This window comes from Exophiala xenobiotica (genome assembly GCF_000835505.1).
Source record: "Exophiala xenobiotica strain CBS 118157 unplaced genomic scaffold supercont1.6, whole genome shotgun sequence".
In the NCBI taxonomy this organism is placed as follows: domain Eukaryota; kingdom Fungi; phylum Ascomycota; class Eurotiomycetes; order Chaetothyriales; family Herpotrichiellaceae; genus Exophiala; species Exophiala xenobiotica.
The window spans coordinates 538400-561850 of NW_013562489.1; the positions used below are offsets into that span (position 1 = coordinate 538400).

At 51.5% G+C, this 23451-nt stretch overlaps 10 protein-coding genes across 10 annotated transcripts; 4 read left to right on the forward strand and 6 right to left on the reverse strand.

Moving 5' to 3' along the window:
- Nucleotides 1-382: 382 nt before the first annotated feature.
- On the reverse strand, nucleotides 383-1935 carry PV05_09499 (uncharacterized protein). Its single transcript, XM_013455841.1, has 4 exons — nucleotides 1605-1935; nucleotides 1289-1555; nucleotides 1100-1229; nucleotides 383-1026 (listed from the first exon to the last, which is right to left on the reverse strand). The coding sequence occupies exons 1-4, from the start codon at nucleotides 1846-1848 to the stop codon at nucleotides 486-488; spliced, it is 1182 nt and encodes a 393-aa protein (XP_013311295.1). The 5' UTR covers nucleotides 1849-1935; the 3' UTR covers nucleotides 383-485.
- Nucleotides 1936-3239: 1304 nt separating this feature from the next.
- PV05_09500 (uncharacterized protein) lies at nucleotides 3240-5051 on the forward strand (the record flags this gene model as incomplete). Its single annotated transcript, XM_013455842.1, has 3 exons — nucleotides 3240-3926; nucleotides 4007-4188; nucleotides 4259-5051. The coding sequence occupies 3 exons, from the start codon at nucleotides 3240-3242 to the stop codon at nucleotides 5049-5051; spliced, it is 1662 nt and encodes a 553-aa protein (XP_013311296.1).
- A 29-nt stretch (nucleotides 5052-5080) lies between these two features.
- PV05_09501 (uncharacterized protein) lies at nucleotides 5081-6592 on the reverse strand (the record flags this gene model as incomplete). The annotated part of the gene is made up of 6 exons (XM_013455843.1): nucleotides 5081-5545; nucleotides 5783-5790; nucleotides 5845-5877; nucleotides 5946-5983; nucleotides 6062-6395; nucleotides 6565-6592. The coding sequence occupies 6 exons, from the start codon at nucleotides 6590-6592 to the stop codon at nucleotides 5081-5083; spliced, it is 906 nt and encodes a 301-aa protein (XP_013311297.1).
- Nucleotides 6593-10198: 3606 nt separating this feature from the next.
- Nucleotides 10199-13715, reverse strand: PV05_09502 (uncharacterized protein). The gene has a single exon (XM_013455844.1). The coding sequence runs from the start codon at nucleotides 13522-13524 to the stop codon at nucleotides 10585-10587; it is 2940 nt and encodes a 979-aa protein (XP_013311298.1). The 5' UTR covers nucleotides 13525-13715; the 3' UTR covers nucleotides 10199-10584.
- A 357-nt stretch (nucleotides 13716-14072) lies between these two features.
- Nucleotides 14073-15516, reverse strand: PV05_09503 (uncharacterized protein; the record flags this gene model as incomplete). Its single annotated transcript, XM_013455845.1, has 2 exons — nucleotides 14073-15263; nucleotides 15313-15516. The coding sequence occupies 2 exons, from the start codon at nucleotides 15514-15516 to the stop codon at nucleotides 14073-14075; spliced, it is 1395 nt and encodes a 464-aa protein (XP_013311299.1).
- Nucleotides 15517-16013: 497 nt separating this feature from the next.
- Nucleotides 16014-17501, reverse strand: PV05_09504 (uncharacterized protein; the record flags this gene model as incomplete). Its single annotated transcript, XM_013455846.1, has 1 exon — nucleotides 16014-17501. The coding sequence occupies one exon, from the start codon at nucleotides 17499-17501 to the stop codon at nucleotides 16014-16016; it is 1488 nt and encodes a 495-aa protein (XP_013311300.1).
- A 544-nt stretch (nucleotides 17502-18045) lies between these two features.
- PV05_09505 (uncharacterized protein) lies at nucleotides 18046-19544 on the reverse strand. The gene has a single exon (XM_013455847.1). The coding sequence runs from the start codon at nucleotides 19527-19529 to the stop codon at nucleotides 18456-18458; it is 1074 nt and encodes a 357-aa protein (XP_013311301.1). The 5' UTR covers nucleotides 19530-19544; the 3' UTR covers nucleotides 18046-18455.
- A 226-nt stretch (nucleotides 19545-19770) lies between these two features.
- Nucleotides 19771-20456, forward strand: PV05_09506 (uncharacterized protein; the record flags this gene model as incomplete). The annotated part of the gene is made up of 2 exons (XM_013455848.1): nucleotides 19771-20120; nucleotides 20171-20456. The coding sequence occupies 2 exons, from the start codon at nucleotides 19771-19773 to the stop codon at nucleotides 20454-20456; spliced, it is 636 nt and encodes a 211-aa protein (XP_013311302.1).
- A 357-nt stretch (nucleotides 20457-20813) lies between these two features.
- Nucleotides 20814-21737, forward strand: PV05_09507 (uncharacterized protein; the record flags this gene model as incomplete). Its single annotated transcript, XM_013455849.1, has 1 exon — nucleotides 20814-21737. One exon carries the CDS (start codon nucleotides 20814-20816, stop codon nucleotides 21735-21737), a length of 924 nt encoding a protein of 307 aa, XP_013311303.1.
- Nucleotides 21738-22067: 330 nt separating this feature from the next.
- Nucleotides 22068-23395, forward strand: PV05_09508 (uncharacterized protein). Its single transcript, XM_013455850.1, has one exon. The coding sequence runs from the start codon at nucleotides 22163-22165 to the stop codon at nucleotides 22694-22696; it is 534 nt and encodes a 177-aa protein (XP_013311304.1). The 5' UTR covers nucleotides 22068-22162; the 3' UTR covers nucleotides 22697-23395.
- The last annotated feature ends 56 nt before the right edge of the window (nucleotides 23396-23451 follow it).

Here is a 23451-nt window from a genome sequence, read left to right on the forward strand (position 1 = left end):
AGGCTTTCCCGGTGTGGGATTTCATGTCCCGGATGACTATAGTACTACCTTGGCGTCAGCTTATGGGTTGTAAGTAAGATACTCCGTAGTACGATTGTCTTTCTAGTACTCCGTAAACACACTGCAGATGGTCTTATGCGGCATGGATATTAAGCCAAGGGGAATGACCCCGGCGACCCTATAACTGCCGCAGCCTATCACAATGTAGCTACTCCAGTGACAGCAACCGCATCCGATGCATAACTTTCTTTTGTGCAGGTCCGCCGCTCAACACAAATGGTGGCATATTCAAACTGACTCCCAATATGGAGAGATATGTCGATTCCTCCAAACTCATTACCGAAAGCGAGAGCGAAAGCGAGACCAAGAAGCGAAAACAGACCAGCCATTCATCTCCCAGTTACGATTACTCCTCCACTGCGAACCAGCACCTCTCGGGCTTTTTTGTGCATGACGTGAGGGAATGCCCCCTTCCGCACATCAATCTAAACCACGTTCGTGTTTCCAGTGGCGTATCCTCCATCTTCCGTCAACACGCTGGCCGCCTCGGTGGTGTACTCTGCGCTTGGATCGACACCGATGGTGATCCAGGCGAACAGGCCGTCCTCAACCTTGTCCCCTAGCAGCACATAGTTCAGCACAGGGTCGCTGTTGGTGCTGGTCTCGGTGATGAAGATCCCATCCTCGGCGTTGGTCGTCAAGGTGATGGTGTTCAACGTGTACGGGTAGACGTTGTCGTTGATGTAATCGATGAGATCCTGGTCATAGAAGACTTGGCCGATGTGTCTGACCGTGCCGCCGGTGATCGTCCCGTTCGAGAGCAGCGTGGCGTTTGTGTGCGTGACCATGTGGATGTGCGTCGCTCGTCCGGAGTAGTAGCCCGGGAAGACGGACCGCCAGGCCGCGACGCCATCGGAGTCGGTCTTCTGGATACCACGCAGGAACGTGGAGTTGATGTTCGACGCGTCGTCCGAGTTGCCGTTGCCGTTGGCCACGACGCCGGCATAGACGCCGGTGCTGTTGCAACTGGACGGGCAGGCGTTAGTATATGGGATCAGGGAAAAGGGGGGGCCAGAGGCGACTAGGGGACCGAACATACTGCCAGATATCAGAATAGAGGCCCGTGATGGGCTCGCAGGTGTTTACGTTGATGAATTGTTCCTCAAGGTAGACGGGAACACCCGGCTGGGTCTCAGTGATATCGTGGCGGACGAACTCGCCTTGGACGTCTGAAAATCTTTGTCAGCGCATGAATAGCTTTGGTCAAACGGGAGACGGGTTTCCGTACAATATGGTCCGATCTCGCCTTCAGGGTTGAGGATGCAGGAAGAATTGCCGTAGATGATCGAATCGACGTCGGCGGTCCATGGATCGACCTTCAGGGTTGACAGATGGCTGGCGTTGACGACCGAAGCCCCGAAGTCACTGATGTTTTGTCCACCGTCGGCGCCGCCAGCGCCACCTGAGGGAGCTGCGCCCGAAGGCATGGCGCCGGTAGGAGTTCCGCTGCCCGATGGCATGGCCGAACTGGCCGTCTGTCGACGCACGAGGGATCCTGTTGGCAGTTAGTTAGGACTCTAGCATGTCTGAATCGGAGAGCTCACTCTTCTTGTGTGCAACCTCATCTCTCAGCTCTTGAATCTTTGCGACTCGACGACTGATGGACCGCTTCTCATGCCCTCGTGCGCGAAGCTTTTCGGCGCAGTGGTCCAGGTTGCTGACGCCACGCTTGAGGTACGCTACGCGCTCGGCAATCTCCTCCTCGATACTGTGACCTGGATGGGCATTGGCGGCAAGGAAGATAGAGGTAGCCGCCACCACTGTAGCAAAGCTACTGAACTTGACCATTTTCGAAGCAATTGAGTGAGTGAAATCGACACGGTATTGATGCTCAAGGAGGTACAAACGAATGACTGCTGGGTTTCTGGAGGAGTGGCTGTCACATATTCCACTCAGAACGAGAGTTCTTATAGACTGTTTATGATCGGCTGCGCCATTCGAACACGTCGGTGCGCAAGGAAGAGCTTGCAAGCCAACCCACCAGCAACGTCAACGTCCACCAGCAAACCCACTCCATGGTCCTGACGATGGTCACCGCAAACGACATGCATGCCATTGGCGAGAAAGCGAGTACTCCAGCCTCGGTGAAGAGTTAGCGCGGAGCAACCCACCAGCGTATGGGTTTTGATCGTTGCCACGTCAGCCGATTTCGTCGAGCTTGGATAGGCTAATTGTCGACGTCCTCGTCCTGATGATTGAAGAAGACTACGCGGCGCCAAGGCAGGTAGAGGAGCATGTTGATGCTTGACGCTGCTTGACGTTGCTTGCGCTGCATGAGCATAGCGTGGTGTCAATCATAGCTTCCCTAGATATAGCCAGGAGCTTTTGGTGATTGAGTTCACGTAAGTGGAGAACCACATCGTGATTGCTTTCTAGGTGGTTTTTGGACCTTCGGATCCAGTCAAAGATGATGATCACTTACTACTTCGTATGAGGAGGAGTCGTAACCTAGCAACACAGCATTGTGCGTTGTCTGGCGGAGAGATTGGAAGAATAGAATACTGTTGTAGAGGGAAAAAGACGCTGACGACGACCAGTGCTCGAGCTCCGCGTAATTAAGGGCCGACTTTGGTCATTTTCGACCCGCTGCAGTGACCCATATGAGGCTGGCATCTTGGCATCCGGGACACTCCTTTTTGTCTCTTTGTAGATGCCGTACCTCATTTGTAGAAGATGTCTGGATAGTTGCCGCCGGTCGTATGCATGGGCACGCTGACTGGCACAGTTTCCTGGGGTGAGCCACCGAGATACTGTTGCCCCTCTTGCAGATCGGATAGCGCGACGATTCTCAACCCGAAAAACTGCCCATGTAGCATTTTTTTCAGGTACGAGCTGAGCGTTGAGTAATCAAAAGCATGTTCTCGAGTGTCGGAGTCGCGGCGTACTCGATCAGTGATCTGCCTTGCAAACCTGCAGAACAGCACTATCAGGCGCCCTACCCCGTCTATGCTCGTTCCAAGAATGCAAAGGAGATCTAGGATAAGCACTATGAGTCGGGTTCGGGTCTTATTTGTATCCAGACGTCTGCCGTTTTCAAGAGCCGACAACGTGTACTCCTTCGGATACAAAGACCTGAATCATTGAAAATGTAAGCCGTGTGGTATAAAGAGCACTCTCTGCATCCGTGATCGGCCACCGTTTGCGAATCTCCAAATGCAACTCTGCAACTTCCTACGAGCATGGCGACGACTATCACCACCACCACTGCTGCTGCTGCTACCAATACACTGACCGTCTCAACTCGTCCGCCAGTTGAAGTATCCAAGTATCCCAGACTTGACGCCAACCAGGCTGGCCATCTCCGGCATTTCCATAACCTTGTCTCTCAACCCGATGGCGAGTGGCATCACTTTGGAACTCTCGAGGCCCAGCAGGAATGGGACGACGCATACAGATATCAGTTGGCCACGATGGCCTATGCAACTGGAGTCGCCCACTACCATCGTCTCCCCGCGATGAGGAGTGCCTTCAAGACTCTCCTGCGCCAAATCATACACAAAATGCTGCGCCGGGAGGTTTGGGGATATTGGTTCAACACCAGCCACGGAGGCAACCTTCTTGACCCGGACCTCAAAGAACTGCGCAAACCCTGGGCCGACCCGGTCATCAAAGAAAACATCATGTACAGTGGACACCTCTTGCTGATGACCAGTTTGTACGCCATGCTGTTCGACGACGACGAGTTCGAGAAGAAAGGCAGCTTGACATTCCACTGGAGCCCACTGTTCTGGGGCCTTGGAAGAGAGGACTTTGCCTACGACAATCGAAGCTTGCAGAAGGTCATTTTCCAGCAGATGGAAGAGAACGACTGGGTGGGCGTCTGCTGCGAGCCGAATGCGGTGTTTGTCGTGTGCAACCAGTTTCCCGTAAGTAACCCCCTCCCTGCAAAAATGGCAATGAATGAAAGCCACTTAGTGGACCGTGGGCTGAACCAAGGTTCAAAAAGATCATCGCGATGAGATACAACGATAGCCGCGACGGCACGAACAATGTCGAAGATGTCCTGAAGAAATATGAAGCCTCACTCATCAAGAAAGGCATGATCAACGACAGCGGCTTATATCCCAGCTTCTTTGCACTGAAGCAACACAAGGCTCTCCCCGCGAGGCAAGGCGCGCACACTGCTTGGTAAGACACAAACATTCCTCTACCACGGAAGACTCGGTGTGCTTATTGCTGACACCGCGGGGTAAAAAAGGGCAAACGCGTACATGAACACCTGGAACTCGGAAAAGGTGCATTCGCTGTACGATAGCCAGGTCCTCGGATTTCTGACCGACATCGATGGAAAGACTCGACTTCAACCGACTCGCGTCGCCAGCGCTTTCCGCCAATTGGTCCTGGAGGAAGGCGAAGATGCCCACAGCGCGGAGACGCTGCGCAAGGCGCGTGAGATGTCGTCGCAATTCGCCAATCCGCTCTTCCCGTTCGAGACGATCAGCTGGAGCGGCTTTGCCCAGATGCTTTCGGAGTTGGGCAAATTTAAAGAACTCAATGACCTCCTCGAATATGCGGACTCGCATCTCAATCCAACATGGGAGAACGGCGGGCTTTACTATCCACGCAACGACAAGCTCTTTGACGACGACGGACAGAACATGATCCACATGGAGCCTCATTCGGGTAATTCGGGTATCGGCTATTCTCGCCTGAACGTCAAGGATGGGCAGAAGAAGATGTGGGAGAAGCCCTGGACCAGTGCCATCCTCGCGAAACGGCCATATGTGGACGGACTGAGCTTTGCCGATGGCGTTGATTTCCTCAGAGGCGTCTGGGACGACGACGTGCGCGCCATGGTCATCACTTTGAAGAGCTGGACGGGGAACGAGAAAGAAGTGAACTTTGCGGTTAAGAATCTTGCGCAAGGGGACTGGGAAGTCTACGTCGACGGCACGCTGAAGCAGACGACAACAGTCGGAGACACGGAAGGTGTGGACATAACCGTGACTGTTGAGAACGACGAGGTCGACATCGTTGTCTCATCTGTGTAAATTTTGGCATTACTAGTAGCTACTGGTACTTATTTCAAGGTAGCACCTCCTCCTCCTCCGCCTCCTCCTCCCGCCCCAGCTGCAGCCTTGGCTTGATTCTTCTGTTCCAGACTGCCCATCAATTGCAAGAAACCCTCAATGAACGTATACGGCGGTTTCTCATACTTTTTGTCTCCTAGATCTTCTTGTACTTGCATCTCTGCATAAGTCGGGTTTAGATCGTTTGCGTCTGAAGTAGCATAGGGTTGGAACCATGTCCAGGTGCCTTTCCTGCCTGACACTGGCAGTGAGGCTATTTTATCCTTGGCGGCATCTTTGGCTGGCGGGACGTCCGACGTCAGCAGCATAAGGCCGAGGTGGAAGAAGGCGTGCATCTTTTCAAATGCGGTTTGGATCACAAGGGAAGGGATGGTCAGTGCCTTCGTGGGCAGGATGGGCGTGTACCCGTGGATGGACGTGTAAGGGCCCATGAGGGTCGACGTGACCGTGTAGTGCTACACGCGGTCGGACAGCATGTCCGTGACATCCTTAGGGAAGGTGCCTGCCAAGATGATCCGGAACCTTGAGGGCGTATACCTCGACCTACCCAGGATTGCGGTGGTAAGTTAGGGTAGAAGCAGCCTACCCCAGACCAGCATGATCATGGTCGTGATCATGCTCACACGGACGGACGGAACCACCAGAAAGTCAAGTACTAATTGTACTTCTATACCTACCTTACCTGTACATACCTTAGGTGCTAGGTGGGTACTTTATACATCGTCGTCTCGTCGGCTCTAGTTAGTTACCTTACCTGGTATCCGTAGGTAATATTCCAATACGATATCTTAAGTTACCCAGTCTAAGGGCCGGCCGGGCCTCCACTGTTAGGTACTGTACCTTAGTTAGACGTACTAGTATAGATTATACTGTCAGGAATACTGCCAGGAATACTGTCAGAGTTTAGTGGATCCTAAGCATCCCCAGCCCCCTAGGATATATGTATATATAGGGGGACTAACCCCTAGAACCCTTGATAGTCCGTCGACGTGCCGACTTTCTCTTGCTCGTAGCCGTCGACGTCGTCACCGTCGATCTTGGGCAAAGTCTTGCTGTATATCACTATCAGATCAAAGTCGACCCCAAAGTCTTCGTAGACTGGCGCCACATTCTCCAAGGCATCGCCAATAGCGGCCAAGTGAGAGATGACGGTCTGATCATTCGAATCCCACCGCTCGGTATAACGACAGAGGTCGACTCGTCGACCGCCAATGGTTCGAGGATATTTTCCCCTGACATATTCGCGGCAGCATAAATGCTGACTGGGGTCCGCCCCAGTAGCCGAGAACTGCTCGCAGTCGAGAACTGGCCTTGGTCCACAGATGTCCCTTCTCACAAGAGAGAGGGTCGGGGTCGGGTGCGATTGGCTGAGCAGAGACCAGACAGCAACCGTCCACAATGGCATTAACCATTTGAACCCCCATGACGAATGACTCTGAAGGAAATGTCTGACTCGTCAATGCCTATGACTTACTGATGCCTTCCTTCCTCTGTCCATTCATGTCTGGTCTTTATATACGTCCCTCTCAACGCGCTGACGGGCTTTGTGGTCACGATCCAAAGTCCCATAACCCCAACCAAGTCGAATGAGAAAAAAACATTTCATGTTCAAGACTCAAATTCTAATGCTCGGGCTGTGTTCGTGGTGGTCAGCTCGACACCTTCTCTACCGAGGGCGCAATGCCGTCTCGTTAATGTGCTTTTGGAAAGAAAGATGAAGAGAACACGAGGCAGACTGCACCGGATTCGCATATACCGCTGCTCTCGTGATCAGTCTTTTGCCTGTAGCGAATACGAGCCCAACGCTTATGACAAGAGCCAAAGACCTGTCCGTTGACGACCCTCTGTCCGTGGAGGCTGTACACAATAACTATTCGCACATTAGTAAAGTCTTACGAGATCTTGACGCGAGAACTTTGCAATACTACTAGTGGTAACCATCATGATAGCACTCAGGCACGCTATAGTGTTCTGGGAAATTGTGATCACTGTCGGTGCGACACCTGGCCAATGCCGGGAGACAGGAAGCCAGCGGCACATTGCGGCTGAATTGTTCAGCCACCACTCGCTTAACTTTGGGGAAGTGGAAGCTTCACTAGTACCTAACACACTGCCAGAGAGCGACATAGAACACGAGCACGCCGCCGAACAATGTCTCCTACACCCAATCAGTTATTCGTCTGGCTGGTTGCTTTCGCACGATGGGAGCGAAACCGACTGAACCTAATACTCGCGGTGCTTCGCCTATTTCCGCTCTACAACGGAAGGACATGCCGAGATTGGTCGTATACCCAGCCGCGTCTAGTCTCGACTCTCCAGATGCTCGCGGATACGAAACAAGCCTCGCACATGACATAGAACACGAGGTGACCGTCGTGCGAGAGAGCCAGCGTGCTTTCAAACTCCCCAGACAGCCGATGTTACAAAATGGTTTTCCGATATACATACATCCGAGTTGGCCCCCATATACAGCATACAACATCGTGAAAAATGTCGTTCTGGAGAGTAGAGCACTGGTTCAACCATTGTCACTAAGTATGAGTCAATGGCGTCTTGCTAGTGGTCAAGATTGCCAGTCCTAACTTACTTACTACTAGTACTCCCGTATTGCAAGACCTGCGGCCGGATATCCGAACCAATTCGTTCAAAACTGCCCTTCCCGATCAAGACGTCTGGACCCCTGGCACAAAAGGCCGTTCACAAAGGTACTCGAACTTTGGTCCAGTGCACTTTCCTATTCAGAAATTGGAGACCTCGATATGGACTCAGCCTTGTGGCTTCAAGCCGCCTTCATTCATGTGTCCTTGGTCTTCTGAAAACGTCAAGTTCTGGTTCGCCTTGCAGTCTTCGTATCAAGCAGCGGCATGCATGCAGTGGCTGAGTCTCGACGCCGACCCAGACCGTTGAAGTGTTTCTTTGGAACCGATGGTACCAAGCTTTGCTAAGCATTCTATATTACCTCTACTTTCCTCTGCCGCCTCGCCCTCTTTTCCTGGGCCTTCTTTCCCCAAAAAGGAATATCGAGCTCAGCTTTTGAATTCTCTTGACTTGAGTCTTGAGCTTCATCCATCGTTCGGAATGAAGCTGACTATCACTACTATCTTTCTCGTCCTCTGCCTGCTGGGGAGCAAGGTAGCCGCTGACTACAAGGTGTTGGAAAATGCCACCAGCATCATCCCCCGTGATAACATTTTCGACAAGCGATGTTCGGGCACGTGTGCAGAGTGTTTTGGAGCAGGGAATGTGCAATGCGTCGGATTGACTTGTTACAACCCCAGTGCTGGCGAGGTATGTACTGCATCATTTTCACGACTTGACCATCATCGGCTCATATTATGCTTTCCCTTGCAGTCCTGCTGCTCGAACGGAGACTATTGCCCGGCTGGGAAGGTCTGTGCCAACATTGAAGGAAACTGTTGCAACGCTGTAAGTCCCTACTACTTCTCTTGCCTTCTTACTAGTCCCGTCTATTGTTCATCTGCTACCTCTTTTGCGCTCGAGTGTTTTTGAACAAGGCTGACCTATATCGTTTAGGGACAAAGTTTACAAGACTGTGCTGCAAGTCTCGGAGTCTCCCTCCCCACTACTACTGCCTCTTCTTCGACCTCCCCTTCAGCAACTGCTAGTCCGGGATCGTCTAGTAGTGACAGCGACATAGACAATGCCAACAACTGGGTCTCACAACATAAGGCTATCATCATAGGGGTTGGTGCTGGTGTTCTCGCATTGCTCTTGTTAGCCGCATGCTTGGGACTCTATCGACGACGAACCAGGTACAAACTTGTCCCTATAGTCTCGGATACACCAGGTATGGTTTATGGCCCTGTCAGGCCTGGACAATACACCTACTCAGGCTCGGGGTACCAGTATATTCAGCCAGGCAAATAGCGGTAATACAATATCAGGTGGTACGAACTACTGCTAGTCTAGTAAGTAGTTGCTGCGGATTGTATAAGTCAGATAATGATTGCATGAGCTCCATGGCTCTAATGATAGTAATACTGGTAAAGAATGAAAACGTTCTAATACTACCGGGCACATGCGATATTTCGGTAGTATCTAGAAGTGTCAGAAAGTCTTCCATGTTACGTTCCGTTCCACCAGAGATGTCACTGCACGTTATGGGTTTCCTGACAAGTGGGAAGTAAAAAGAGACAAAGTCAATGAGAGCCTTGTCCAGAGCGAGTCGATGTACCAGATCGAAGTGATCAGCCCCACAAAACGTATGGGTATGATCGTGAACGAAGTTGACTACGTAGTAAGACTATGAAATGACCGTGTATATATAGACGTGTGTCTCTGTGATCTCTGTTCCTCTGCTCCAGCATGGGCAGCATAGGAACATAAGGTCACGTGACTGCTTGTGGCTCAGCCCGGTAGCCTTGCGCGGTTTCCTTCGGCAATCTTGCCTGTTCCCTCCATTGGCTGTCGTCACAGCTTTGTACGACATCCATAATCATAAGTCGCCAAGGTTTCGAGGACGACGTTCCACCACAAGGGAAACTGAGCAAAGGCTTCGACGAGAATAAGAAGATAGAGAGTGCAAATGGGCCATTCGATGTCTTCGAACAGCCACTCTCGGACCGGATTCGGAGCTCGATGTTGGGAATCAAAAATGGGGGCATGTCCCTTACTGTACCCAAAGAAAAGAGAAAGGAGGCCGAAGATGCCAGGGTTGAATATGTTGGAATTGTCAAGATTTGTGATCTTCTTTTGATGGGACAAATGAGCTCCTGGACGCAGATCGATCTACCTACGCGAAGAGCAACTTGTCAATATACATACCATTACTGGAACTGAATGATACACTTCTCCCTGGGGCTATATCCCTGGAGAGTAAGTCCTGCTCCATGCATCACGAAAAGACACATCACATCGGCTTATTTGAGGTGTCAGATCGACCCGGGAAGTCTCTGAGTCCCCAAACGCCTGGTTCACCTTAGCTAAGATCTATGAAGATATTCTGAGAGACCAGCGCTTGCTGGAAACCTACGTGATCATCGATGCAATCGACGAATGTGTGACGGATTTACCAGAAATTCTCCACTTGATCATGCAGGAGTCCTCGGAGTGCTCTACGTCTCATATCAAATGGATAATCTCTAGCCGTCCTGATCACGCTGACATCGAGAAGACGTTGCGGCTTGATGGTCCGCGGATGAAACAAGAAAAGAAAGCAAAATCGTATTGACACTGAATGCTTTGACGACCACCGACGTCGACATCTCGACATCGACATCGACATAGAGAATTGCAAAAAAAGCCAAAAACTCCATCAAACTCCCGAGTCCTCCGCGAAAGCCCCTTGCGGCTTGTTCTCAAATCCCGAGATCTCCCACGCTATGTATGCATGTTGCAGTTGCCGTCAGAAAGGCTGAAATGCTTGAGTCATCAAGTCATACTCTTGTTGTGTAGATGTCATTAAACCCGGACATTCTCGGGCCATATGTATAAATTCCATGGCGAATTGTAGCGAAAATTCTCCCAACCCCGTTCAATCTGAGCTAGATTCTCGGCCTTCAAGATGCTCATCTTCATCGTCGTCAATTTCTCCAGGGTCCACGATTATCAGTCCGTTCTCATCGAGACCGTGGGGAAGATGCTGCACAGGACCAACCCCAGGATCTTCATGCGGTATCTGGCCTGGTAGAAGATGGCTTGCAACATCATCCTCCACTCGAATGTCCGGCAACGCCAGTGCCGCCAAGGACCCCGGCCTGAATTGATCCCTTAGCCTCTGTATCCTGCGGATCAAATCTCGTGCCAGCGCGCCCATATCCTCCAACTCTTGTATATCGTTCAGATTTGTAGCTCCCATATGCTGATGGTTTTCCGCCGAGACCAGTGCCAGATCTTGTGGCCGACTCATTCCGGGGTATTGCGTGTTCAAGCTAGTGAAAAACTCGACCAGACCCTCAATTGCCTCTTCTGTCGCGGACAGGGACCCTGGTCCACTTAGCCGCCTCTCTTCGATTGGCTTGCGCATTTTGTCCTTTCTCTTCCTCATTTTCTTCGACATAGACTGCGCGGCTAGAAAGGCTTCGGATTTCCTTTTGCACTTCCCTGAGAGCATCCTATCCCATCGACAATTCGGACAAAAGAACAGAAATGTATGTTCCCCGGAGGCAGCTTGGTCTTCAGTCTGCGGGGCATGACAACCCTTACACGGACAGGGAGGCTCCAAGGTCGTCACACAGTCTCCACAAACGTGTACCTTGCATTCGAGGCACTGCTTCATAATGGCGGGACATCGTCGCCTGTGATCGCCAGGTGTACGTGTACCGGGACAGAAAAACGCTTGGCAGCCTCGCCATTTGGGGAAAGACGGTGCTTCAGCTTGGCTCAAGCGAAGAGGGGAGATCGCAGGCTCTGGGGTGGCAGGAATCGAGTGAGCCGAAGGAGTAGGAGACGTCGACCGAGACAGTGGTCCTGTGCTTGTTGAGGCCGGTGAGAGCGGTCGGTAAGGTAGATCGAGCTCCGCCAGTGGGGTTCTGTAGCTCCGCGACGCTTGAGCACCCACTGCGGTCGATGCTACCTCCCTTTCTACGGCGTCCGAGAGGGCTGGTCTTGTGAGTATGCCATGTGATTGATATTCGGATGATGTTGACAGATCCAATCGACCCGACGAGGCACCATCCAGGCTCGAGCTTACGTCATGATGTTCGACCACCGGTTTCTCTGCTGCCAATCTCTTCTTCCTGTGTCGCACCAACGTGGCCAGCAATTTCAGAGCCTTCTGCCGAGACTTGTAGTCCTGCCTTTCCACAAGGACGTCGCGATAACCGCAAATTCTTGCCTTCATTCGATCGCCGATATCGTGCTTGAGGCATAGGGCCGTTGCACAAGCCTTACACTTCAACCTCCAATGCTCAGCGCTGTAGCACTCATCACACAGCACTCTCGGTATTGATGTTGATGGATGTTCACCAGAACCCAGGGTTTCAGCGGCCTGGAAAAAGCTGTCAATAGAGGACCAACGGCCCCCTGGCCCTCCGCTGACGTGTTGAGTCGGTTCGTCCTCAAGGTCCAATCTATCGGGCCCAAATTCAGGATCTTCCCAGCCCTGTCCGGTGGGCAGTGGTGCTGCTCGTATTCGATCCGTCTCTCGACTGTTATTGTTGCCAAATGTGATGCCACCGCCACCAGAAAACACAGGCTCTGTACAACACCATCTGAATTTGATGTTGGGTGGTTGGTTGGGACTAGGATTATGGTTCCCAATAACAGTGTTGGCAGGCAGATCCTGGTCCTGCATCGAACAAGGGGATACAGCAGAGCCTGGAGCCCACCAGAACTTGTTTCGCTCTTCTTCTGGAGCATTCTTGTTGCGCAGATAAGGCCTGTCGAATGCACAGCTTGCACAAAGCGTCTTCCTGCATCCTGAACAGTGCATCATAACTGAACACTGCTCACATCTTTCCAGAATCTGAGCAGAGCAATTCTGGCAAAAGATGTCTTCGACAAACTTGATATGAGATTGGCGCAGATGTGCAGGTGTCGATTTTCCTTCCTTTCCCATGCCGGTCGGTTCTCCATTAACGCCTTCTTCATCATACTCCCAGCTTCGACAATCCCTCTTTCGTTTTCGTAGAGTAGAGCTGTTTGAGTTTCTTGATTGCTCCACCGGACCCAACCAATTCCGACTCCTCCATAAGCGGTCATATACCACCCAGACCTCCCTAGGGTCTTGAGGCATCCGCATTTTCACATAGCCTCTCCGGCGAAAACAGCGAGCTCCTGGCGTTGTGCACCAAGCGGTATCAGTCCAGATACCCAGTTTGTGACATGTAAGCACTAGTTCATGCGTTGGTTCACTGTCGCTTTCCTTACGTGCGAGGCTACTGGGCAGATATGGTCTCCGTCTGTGATGCCGGCATCGGTAGGTGTAGAGACTTTTCAAAGCGAGTGTTTCGAAACCGATTGGCCCACCGGCGGATTGAGACTCCCGAGCCAATGCATGCATTTGCAGCCATGGATTTATATGATATTTCAATGATACATTCTTGCAACCACGGACCGACACATGTTGTAAAGTGTCTCTTCTCAAGATCAACACCGTCGATGTCAGAGTGGCTCCGCTGACTGCAGTGTTGTCCAATTCCAGGCTGACCAATCTTGTACTGAATGGGTTTATGACGTTCAACAGGATCTGGTCGAGGGCGTAGTTGCTGGACTGACGATGGCCAGCGGCGTTGTTATTAGCAGCTACTGCAGTAGAGGCCACCGGCTGATACAGACGCCAGGATATGTACCGCCACGACGTGGGGGATTTCGTGAAAAAGTCTCGGAGGAAGGACGAAGTCTGGTAAAGCCGAAAAATGGTATCGGTCGGGACTTGGGCAAGCAATGACTGAAGTATTGGGGGGTTGCAAGTGATCAGCAGTTCGAAAGCTGAAGGATATGGCCGGCGTGTAGGCACCTCGTCGGTGTCCATAGTGAGAAATGCTGTGTTCTCTGCGCCGAGGTCGGAGGGATTGGGAACAGACAGCACATATTTTGGCCGTGAGGACTTCAATGCCGCAAGTGTTCTGATGTTTCCGGTTGTCACACGGAGGACTCCATGGGTAATGTCAAGTTCAAGAGAGAAGACCTTTTGATATAGTGCGCTGGCAGCCGTCGGTGGACATGTAAATGGTATGAACGGCGAACACAAGTCGGGCGCTGATTTGTGAAAGGCGCAGGGCGAGGCGAGTCACGTGCGGCAATGGTTGCATTGACGGCAGCCTTGTGAGACTTTCGGCTGCCCGGAAGGCGAGCAGGGCCATCATGGGCCAATATCGACGCCTAGAATACTAGGTCTATAGCGGGCTCAAGGACGCCCCAAGTTATAGATATCTTGCCAAAGGAAATGCTACAGTATCCATCTCCACGAGCCCTAATATGGCGGAGGGACGACAGGCGTTGATCCTGCAACGGCACGGTCCTCTCGCATTGACTGGCAACATCAACGCGAAGGGACAGCTTGCAACTGCGCCTCTCCCTCTACAACAGCACTATTCCTACGGTTCTCGCCGGATATGCCAGTAATTGTTTGACCCTCTCATCTCGGTCGTGCAACAGAAATGTAACAATAGCACAACATTCAGCCCTGCTCCTTCCACTGATCCACCATTGTTGGAGTTCGCTCATCATTGCCAGCCAGTGAGCCAGGATAAGCAATGCCCGCCTTTCTCGTTTGAGCAAGAGCTTCTGAAATCGGTCACCCATGTGTCCTACAAAGGTGACCAGCTTTGTGAAGTTGTTGATGCAGGGTTCCAGCTGGCGAAAGAAGAGCAGATATTCCAGTGGAATATAGTAAGGATTGTCTCGGGCTGTCGACTGCTCGCTGATATCGCAAAACTCGAGGAACAACGTGTAAACCTTGTCCTTTCTGTGGAAATCTGGAAACGGTGGTGCGATATACTTGAAGTCCGCATCTTTTAAGACTGGGCACCATATTGACTGCCAGACAAGGTCCCCCAGCTCATTCCATATTACGTGGAAGCCCTGGTGGATGGCCAGCCATTGTAGGCACCCTTCTCGCTTGTCCGAAGAAGTGTAGACAAAACTTTGGGCCGGATCCGGGGTTGAGTCATTCAACATGTACTGATGGACGCATATTAGCATCACAGTGGAGATGAGAGTGTCCACATTCTCCTTCATGCCACCACCGTTCAGTTCTTCACGGAATAACCTCAATGCCTCTCTCCAGTGATATGCTGCAGCAAGTTTGCTTTGACGATGCGGCTTGGGATATTGGGCTGCCGGAAGAAGATGGCAGAGATGTGCCGCGGAGACCCCGTTGACTGCGTGCAACAGGTATGCTTTCTCCATGGCGGTCCTACGCAAACACAACCGGATGACCTGCTGCGCCAATTCTGATCCCATAGAGAGATAAGTGACGGTGTCGAAGTGGTGGAGAGTTTGTAAAATAGGCGTCATCTGATTTGGTAGCTCAATCATGCGTTGGACTGGCGAGACAAGCACAACATTCAGTGGGCTCAAGAGCCTCGTGCCCTCTCTGTTGACGATGGCGCCGACTTTTGAGCTTTGCAGAAGGGTTGAAGGTGGATTTATGGGCTCATGCTTGGGCAGGATGGTCTTGCCATGGTGTGGGAATCGATAGCTGTTGTAGTCGCACTCGATCCCGTGGCTCTGGCATTTCAAACATCCACCATCTTTATTCTCGTCGCACTGGTGGATTAGGCTAGAGTCGGGATGTGATAAGGACCAGGAAGCATACCTTGATTCGTCTCTGCTTGCATGTTTTACACCCAGTTCTCGATTTCCTATGGGATTTTCGTGCAGGGACCACCGTTCTTGCGGCTTGAGAGGGTTTTAGATCTGGTCTTGTTGATTTGGTTGGTATCTTGAAGACATTTTGCATGAGCCTCTGCTCGTCAATAGGTGCCTGACGTCCTTTGTAGATCGTCGTGGCTAGTGCCATCTTTCGAGCAGTTGGCTTGGTCAGCCACCAGGGAAGAGAATGCACAGAACGATGTGAACGGTTGATGAGGGTGATAACGGACGAGTACGATATTTACCCATTTGGACGCCTAGGCTCCCGCGTTACTCTCGAATGCGATGATGATTGTCCCAGATGGAAGGGCGTGAAGTAAGGAGATCGGGTTTGCTTGGCTTTGGCTGAACACTCAACCTCCAAACGGGAAGCCCTCGTATTCGAGGCCAATCGTATTGCTCGAAGTCGGGATAACCCAGACACAAAAGCAGCCGCTCACGGCCCAACAACGACAGATTGGCCAAAGGTTGGCGAAGCAATTCGAGCTAATTTTGGGTTATTCGATATAGCAATATATGTGCTTATGTTGATGTTGCAAATGTACATGCAAGGCCCGCCTCATAGCCACCGGGCTCTGCTGTTCTAATGACAAGTGCCCAAAGGGAGCATTTACGTCTTTGACACGTGATATGGCACCCAAAGCATCAACCCAAACAACAGCCGTCGTTCGCTCGCTGGAATGCACCATGAAAGAACTCCTGCATAGCTGTATAGTGGAACAGAATACCACCCAACACTGCAAGATGCCAGATATTGTGACTGCCACCAACGTAGTCGAAGAGGCCAGGCCGCCATTTTTCTGGTACTTTGCTGGCGTATATGATGGCTCCAGTGAGATAGACCAGGAGACTTTTCGTCACAGGCGCATAGAAATAAAAGGTCCATTCAACGCCCCTGGTGTAGTTCAATTGCACGACCGGAGCAAAGCCAGTTACCGCGAGTGTGACGAAGAAAGACACTCGAGCCCATGCCATATCGGCTCGGTTAAAGCTCTCCCGCCATGGTAGAATAACACCTGCAATTCCGAGCAGTGTCGTCATGGTCATGTAGACTGACCGCGACACGGGCTCACAATAAAATGCAGTCCACTCTGTACTCAAAATGCTGGCGGCTACCAGAAACGAAATACCGGTATAATCAACGCAAGCAAATCGGTCCAAGAGGCATTTGTCCGCAATGCTGTTCATGGTGTGCCACATGATGGAACAAATCAAGCACTTGCAAGCGGCCCCGAAGAAGCACGCTGCGATTAAAACGTCCCATTTGCTGGACAACGGAAAGGTTGACGACGCAGGATAGTAGTAGAAGGCGATCGCTAGTACAACCATCAGTCCTATGCCGTGCGACCAGATATTGAAACTTTCGTTGGAGGGTTGAAACATTGACGTGACGCATTCAATCTTGGTCCTGTTGAAGCGGTAACCACGAAGAATATGAGGATTGCTTCTCCAAGGTACCGGCAAGTCATCGTAGTGGATGAGCCTGGTCTCGGCGGCACGGCTCAAAGCATGAGAGATTGACTCGGCAAGTAGATCCGTCGCACGAATGGCTTTGTCGAGCCCTTCCTCGAGAATTTCCCGCGTGGCAGTAATAGAATCGTCCACTTTCTTCCAGCCAGAATCGAACAATTGTTTTCTGCGTGTGTGAGCTCGCGTCTCCAGCTCAGTGAGGTAAGATTCCATCAAGCGCAGACTTGCTTGCGCTTTCTGCTCGAAGGTCTCCCGAGTGGGCATGAGATCATTGTATCGACTTTCCATTGTGTCCACCAAGATATTGGCCCTCTGACGGGCAGCGCCCCACAGTAGTTCTCCCGAATGGTATGGTGAACACGAGTCGCGCACATCTCTTAAAATTTGGTAAGCTCGTTCCAGCTGGGCGTCAAAACTCAGGATACTCTCCTGCCGGTATTTCTCTAGGCTGTCCAACCGGTGTCTCAATTCTGTGAGAAACAAGTCCACTCTCACGAAGACCGCATCAGCGCTACAGATACTCGAATCGCGCCGCCTCGAGGTGTTGTAGGAATGCCGCCGACCTCTGGCTAGTAGAGAAGTGTGCTCGACATCGCGGGAAGTGCTGGAAGCGCGGCTGGCTGAGGGAGGCTCAAGCGTCAGCGTCGACGTCGAGCAGCTCATGTTGTCTTTTCGAACTTCATACGGCAAACTTGAGTTATTCTGCAAACAGGACTCGAGAAAATTCGGGTTCCAAGGACCAAGGAAGCGGCTGGCGGAGATCTCTCTTCGTGGTAGGGCAAAGGGCTTGTCTGGTCCAAGCGGAGCTGGAACGAGTCGAAGAGGATTGCGCAGTTCAAACAACAGGAAAACTGAAGAATAGGAACTGTAAGGACTGTGTCGATTGAATGACGGACAGAGAATCTACGTAGGGAGGGCGGGGTGTGAGGGAGTGGCGCTTTGATCAGGGTATGATGGAATGAAATATTGGCTGCCGCAGGGAAAATGGGAATAAGTCCAGACGGGAGGGTGGATGGGCACTGACGAGAGTGGCTCGGCGGACGGGCGTGACGGCAAAGAAAATAGAACGTCATTCAAACCAATTTATGGTGGATGTCAAGAATGTAGGCGTAAGTGGCACTGAAGTGATTGGTGATCACGTGGCGGTGACGAATCTGAATTTTGACATGACCGTCATGGCAGCAGGATCCCTTAGTCTGGGCATGTTGCTCGACTTCAACTCGGACAAATCCTTCTACACATGCAACCCTTCCCACGTCCAATTGGTCGACGCATCTTCAATTCATGCATCGAAAATGATTTGGATCTGATACTCATCTCACCTGCTACTGGCTGCCTCCTGATATCACCAGGCGTCTGCGACATATACAGACTTTGGCGGCTCCGTAACACCCATCTCGTGTGTGTTTCTCCTGCAATAAGCTGGGAGCATCCGCCTCATGCTTCCCTATCCAGTCATTCATTGGTTTATTCCGTCTACCTTGTGGATACTGATGGGCAGCACGAACACAGGCCTGGCCCAAGATACCTCCAACATCATGTATGAGGCCGGCCACATGCCATGTCGGACGTAGCACGGTCTCGTTGTTTGGCGCCGGGATTCGAAGCGACTTCACCTCAGTGTGTTTGATCTCGTTTCCGAAAGCGGCCCTGAATCCAGCAGCGATACATTTTGATGCGCCTCTGTCGGTTGACGATAAGTCTCCTGTCAACGTCGAGATCGGATATTTCGAATGCTCCGCCCCAAATCGTCTCAAGCTCTTCCTTATCGAAGAAGTAGACCCGCGTACCATCTCCGCGTACGTAGAAATTCTCTTCCATCCATCTTCCAGCCTTGAACCGAACCTGCGCAAGATCGCCTCGACCATAATCCCGGAACAGAACCTCTCCACCAGGCTTGAGGACTCGCTGAATATTGGTGACGGCCTGTTGCCACTGCTTGGGGTTCAAAGCCGAGAAGATGAATATCAGGATGACCACGTCGACGCTTCCTTCCTCAACACCGAGAGGCAGACTATCGCTTGCCGCATCCCAGACATCAGCCACCATGGTACCATTAGAGCTTTTGTAGTCTTCCGCGTCCCTCATTGTCTCGACTGCCTTTTTGCTGAAGTCCACCGCGAAGATTTTCAGGTCCGGGTTTTCATTTATTCTTAATATAGGAAATGCCGTGTTTCCTGCTCCGGCACCAACCTCCAGAACAACCTTCTTGCCAGCATCTCTTTGGGTCACGTCTTTCAAAAGCGGGAATTCTTGAACCAGCCATTTCCTGTCTTTGAAGAATGTACTTGTCTTTTGCTTGTAAAACAAATCCCACCACTTTTCTGGGTGCTCATTAAACCGAACTCGATCGAAGTCGGACACTGGAGAGGCGCGTTGTGCAGCATATTGAGATTCACAATACTCATCGTGGGCCGCATCCGGGACTACATGATCCCAGGCATTGTACTCAAAGACGTCATCAGACTCGGAGAGATATCGTTGTCCAAACTGAAAGGGGTCTGCATGTTTTGCATTCGTGGCAGGGTCATGAGAAAGATGAGGTGGAGTTGAATATGCGCCATCTGGGGATGGGGTTGTTATTGCACTTGTTTTGGCAAGGTTCAGATCATCTTGCACTGACAAAGTGTTCAAAGATGTTTCCATAGATTGAATGTCCACAAGGACCTCGCTGCCTCTGTCTGGCGCCATTCTTGGAGTCTCAGAATGTGCCTATGAAGGAAACAGTGACTGCGGCGATCTGCATGCGGTGGTAGAGAAATATTTCCAGTGCGGAGGATGCTAGACTCCGATTGGCTAGACATTCAGCGTCCAACCCTTCAGCCATCTCATTGCCGTCTCTGTGCTTCCTATTAACTCGTCTTTCTGGACATTGTGGCTTTCCGTACGAGCTGCAAACGAGCTGCAAACGAGCGCACCTTGTAGATGCATCATGGCGATCGAAGAACTCATCTCAGACCCTACGCTACAGCCGCTTCTGGAAACGTCACGAACAACACTCAGCCAAACTCTGGCTGTTCTCTCATGGCTGGAGGAAACCGCGGCCACCGCGAGCCCTATTCTGGAACAAAAGCTCGATCTGTCCGAACAACAGAAGATCCTCTACGCATACGTCGCTAAACTTCGTGGTCAACATCGTCAAGCGGCGTTTGGAGCCAGGGCGACCAAACAGGAGACAGCAGAAGCGAGGCAGGAGGTCGACCGACTGTTACTACAGCTACAAAACCTCTACTACGAGCAAAGACACCTCATGGGGGAGATCGGAGCCTGCGAAGGCTATGAGTAGGTAACAGCCGCCGCTGTTTGGCCATTTGAACTGACAACCGACTTAGTCATGCATACACACATCTGCCACTTCTCTCACTCGATGAATATCTTGCGTTGTTCCCCGACCAGGCAGGGCTTTCAGAGCAAGAGCTCATGCCACTGAGGATTGAGCATGAGAAGCTCGAACGCGAAAAGATGGAACAGCAACGGTTGGAGCTTGTCAAAATCAAAGATGCCTTGGTAAAGGAGAACACTCGAAAGAAAGATGAGCTTAAGAAGATGGATGAGAAACTCGAGGCTATAGTTGACGGTTTCACCAGCTTACAAGAAGCCTTGCAGAAGGATTTATGAGGGATGCGCTGGTGAGTTCTTGCCAGACCCTCTCTGTGAAAGCAGCGTATACTTTGAAGGAGCGTACCTTGCTTCACTTTGGATTCAACCACGGCGGCCGCCATTGTCATCGGCGTGCCGGTCTGCGATGTTATCCAGTTCGACTACCCAAGCAAAGACCATGCGAGCCAGCTTCCCCAGGGCGGTTTTCGTACCAACCTTCATTGTGCGGCAACGCTCTTTCGAGCCAAGCCGCGTCGCGTCCATGGAGGTGACATTGAGCTGCGCGCAAGCTGCGATGGCTTTGCATGAGAGAACAGACATCAACCATCTTGCTCAGCCGCGCGGCTTCATTTGCCACAAAGACTCTATCACATCATGACGACAGACGATCAGGGTATCGTTAACCCACCCAGCTGTGGTCAATCAGCAGCTCCAGGCGAACGACCCAACTCTCCTACCTTTATCGGATTGCCTAAGGAAGTGCGTCTCCAAATCCTGAAATATACCCTCAATCCAGGTGAAGGCGATTCACGCAAGATCTGTTACGTGTGGAATTGCGGCCTTACCAGGAAGCAAATAGTCTATGATGAACCTGATGGCACGAAATGCCCCGGATTCGGTACCAAACGTTGTCCAGGTATTTTACTTGCCAATCGCCAGATTTACGAAGAAGGTCGCGAGATTCTCCACAAGATCACCAAATTCACCTTCTGCTCTCGCGTCTGCCTGCGTCTCTTCTCTCAATCAGTCAACAAAGACCACGCAAAGCTTGTTGAGGAAATCACCTGCGGAAAAACGACAGACACACTTCTCACCATACCTTTTGTTATGATCAAACATAACCAACAAAAGGTTGACAACTACATGATGAATCTGGTGGTATGCAGCGACGAAGTCGGCGCCAACTTGTCGGTCTTCATCGACGATGTCCAAGACATTCTTGACACGTTCTACGAAAAGGTCACCTGGAACAAGTGCCTTCTGGATGAGACTCCCAACTACCTCGGCTACAAACCAATGAGGTTGGTCCTCCAGAAGGCGAAAGAAGAGGCGGACATCCAGACTGCAGCGGCAGGTATCAAGTACATCAATCGAGGTGCGGAAGTAACCACACTTCCAAATCCTCCTGACTTGGACCTGTTCTGGGCGAAGGTGTGTTTCTGGCTATCTACCCCTGCCAAAGGCCGAGAGCCACTGGACGTGTTCTGCGACCAAGTTGATCACCTTTTCGACTTCGACACGGGTGAGAGCCACTTGGAGCCGCAACTCACTGGCCTGTTTGTGGTCGACGACGATTGATCGGAGGATGATCACGCTGAGTACCGAAACAGAAGGGAGTCAGATTCGCATGTTGCAAATCTCAGCAGAATTCAGCATAGGTTTCGATTGAAGTCACGCTAGCCGAGCCCGACGATATCGTCGTGGTTGGATAAGATGAATGATAATTGATAATTGATCAATGATCGTTCTCACTTTAACGTCGTTTGCTACCGCCGTGCTCCTGTGTGAATTTCATTCAAAGCCATGTACTACGTACATTCTTTGTTTCTTTGCTTCTTTGCAGCAGACTATTTCTAGAAGCGGTTCCAAGGCAGACACGCAATTCTGCCTTGGCGGGCAGCCTCATTCCGTGCGCAGCCGCTAGTCAGCCTCAGAACCAAGTTCATAGTCCTGGGATGTCTCGCCGATTCAGATCATGCTCTGACAGTGGACGTACATAGACAATGGCTATCTCCTCGTTGTTTGCATGCTGTTACTCCCAAGACGGCCGCGCAAGCAAGCTCGAAGCCGAGACCCGACATGCCCGCATCGTCTCTGTTACCTCAGATCGCCCTCGCTCGCAACGGTACAGCGACAACCCTCCGCGTTACGACGATGTGGCCCAGCAGCCTCTGATCACTATAGAAGAGAAGAGTGCTGCTCAATTTGAAGTCCTCATACAAGCCGCGGACGAAGCGGGTGAAGATACTCCTACCCCACTCTCACCGGCCTCTTCTGTGATCTCGATCCCTTCCACACGCTACACAGACCTAACGTCAATGAATACCGGCGAAACGACGCGGACTTTTGCGAGGATGAGCCTCGAAACGTCGTCGACCGGACGGACGAGACCGCCTCCATACCATGCCAGTGCTAGGAGGAGTCCAAGCCCAGCGGCTACGGAGGACAGTGGCAGAGATAGTATCTTACAACACCCGGTGATGAGGAGGAATTGGCTAGAGGTACTGCGGCAAGAGGCTCTCAGGGATGCTAGATGACGGTGAGAGCCCTGTGCAGAGCGACAACGAGATCAGTGACGCAGCTGGATTTGTGACCTACGGGCACTTGTACAAGCTGATCTCGACCGTTACGGCTCATCTAGAGACAACGCAGATGTTGAAGAAGTGAAAGGGAACGGCATGGCCTCCGCACGCAAGGAAATCTTGCTACTGAGAAGCCAGGCTTTCGTCCTGGCCGGCATTCGGGAAGTTGCTCTCAAAATGGAGCATGACGAGCAGCGGTACGGAGGTCGAACTGCTGCTTGGACTTCATTCTCGGTCCAATTGAGGACAGTCGCTGAAGGGAGAAGGGAGAAGAGAGACTCTCATGCCGACCCTCACTTCTGTCAACTCTCTGTAGACTGGCTACGCCTGGCCGAAAGTCATCGCGCAACGCAAGCTGCCAACATCGGCCAAGGGAGCCAAGTGCGAACAATTTACGAGAGCTACAAATCTAGCTGTTGGGGAGAGTAGCAGCCATTATGGGACTCATCCTCTATATCCCAGTTTCAAGGCCCACGACGTCTTTGTGACTCTGCAACGTCCTTTCAGAACGATCAGCTTTCTTCCCTACCTGGGGGCCTGGTTGTGGCCCAAAGAACTTGCATATCGGATTTCTGCTTCCAGGTGAATATAAGGTCCATGAACATAGATCTATCTTAGGACATAGACATGTTAGTCAAACGAAGATTCTTCTACCATTGAACGGCTTTTCACAGAGTACACTAGGATCGAGGCTGACCTTTAATTCGCAG

What these genes read in the sequence shown, in the direction of transcription:
- PV05_09499 (XM_013455841.1), bottom strand. Translation starts at nt 1,848, where the DNA reads ATGGTCAAGTTCAGTAGCTTTGCTACAGTGGTGGCGGCTACCTCTATC. An exon ending in TGAGGTTGCACACAAGAAGA is followed by an intron (nt 1,556 to 1,604) that starts GTGAGCTCTCCG and finishes AACTGCCAACAG; the next exon opens with GATCCCTCGTGCGTCGACAG. An exon ending in CTCTATTCTGATATCTGGCA is followed by an intron (nt 1,027 to 1,099) that starts GTATGTTCGGTC and finishes CTGCCCGTCCAG; the next exon opens with TTGCAACAGCACCGGCGTCT.
- PV05_09502 (XM_013455844.1), bottom strand. Translation starts at nt 13,524, where the DNA reads ATGGACACCGACGAGGTGCCTACACGCCGGCCATATCCTTCAGCTTTC.
- PV05_09505 (XM_013455847.1), bottom strand. Translation starts at nt 19,529, where the DNA reads ATGGCGCCAGACAGAGGCAGCGAGGTCCTTGTGGACATTCAATCTATG.
- PV05_09508 (XM_013455850.1), top strand. Translation starts at nt 22,163, where the DNA reads ATGGCTATCTCCTCGTTGTTTGCATGCTGTTACTCCCAAGACGGCCGC.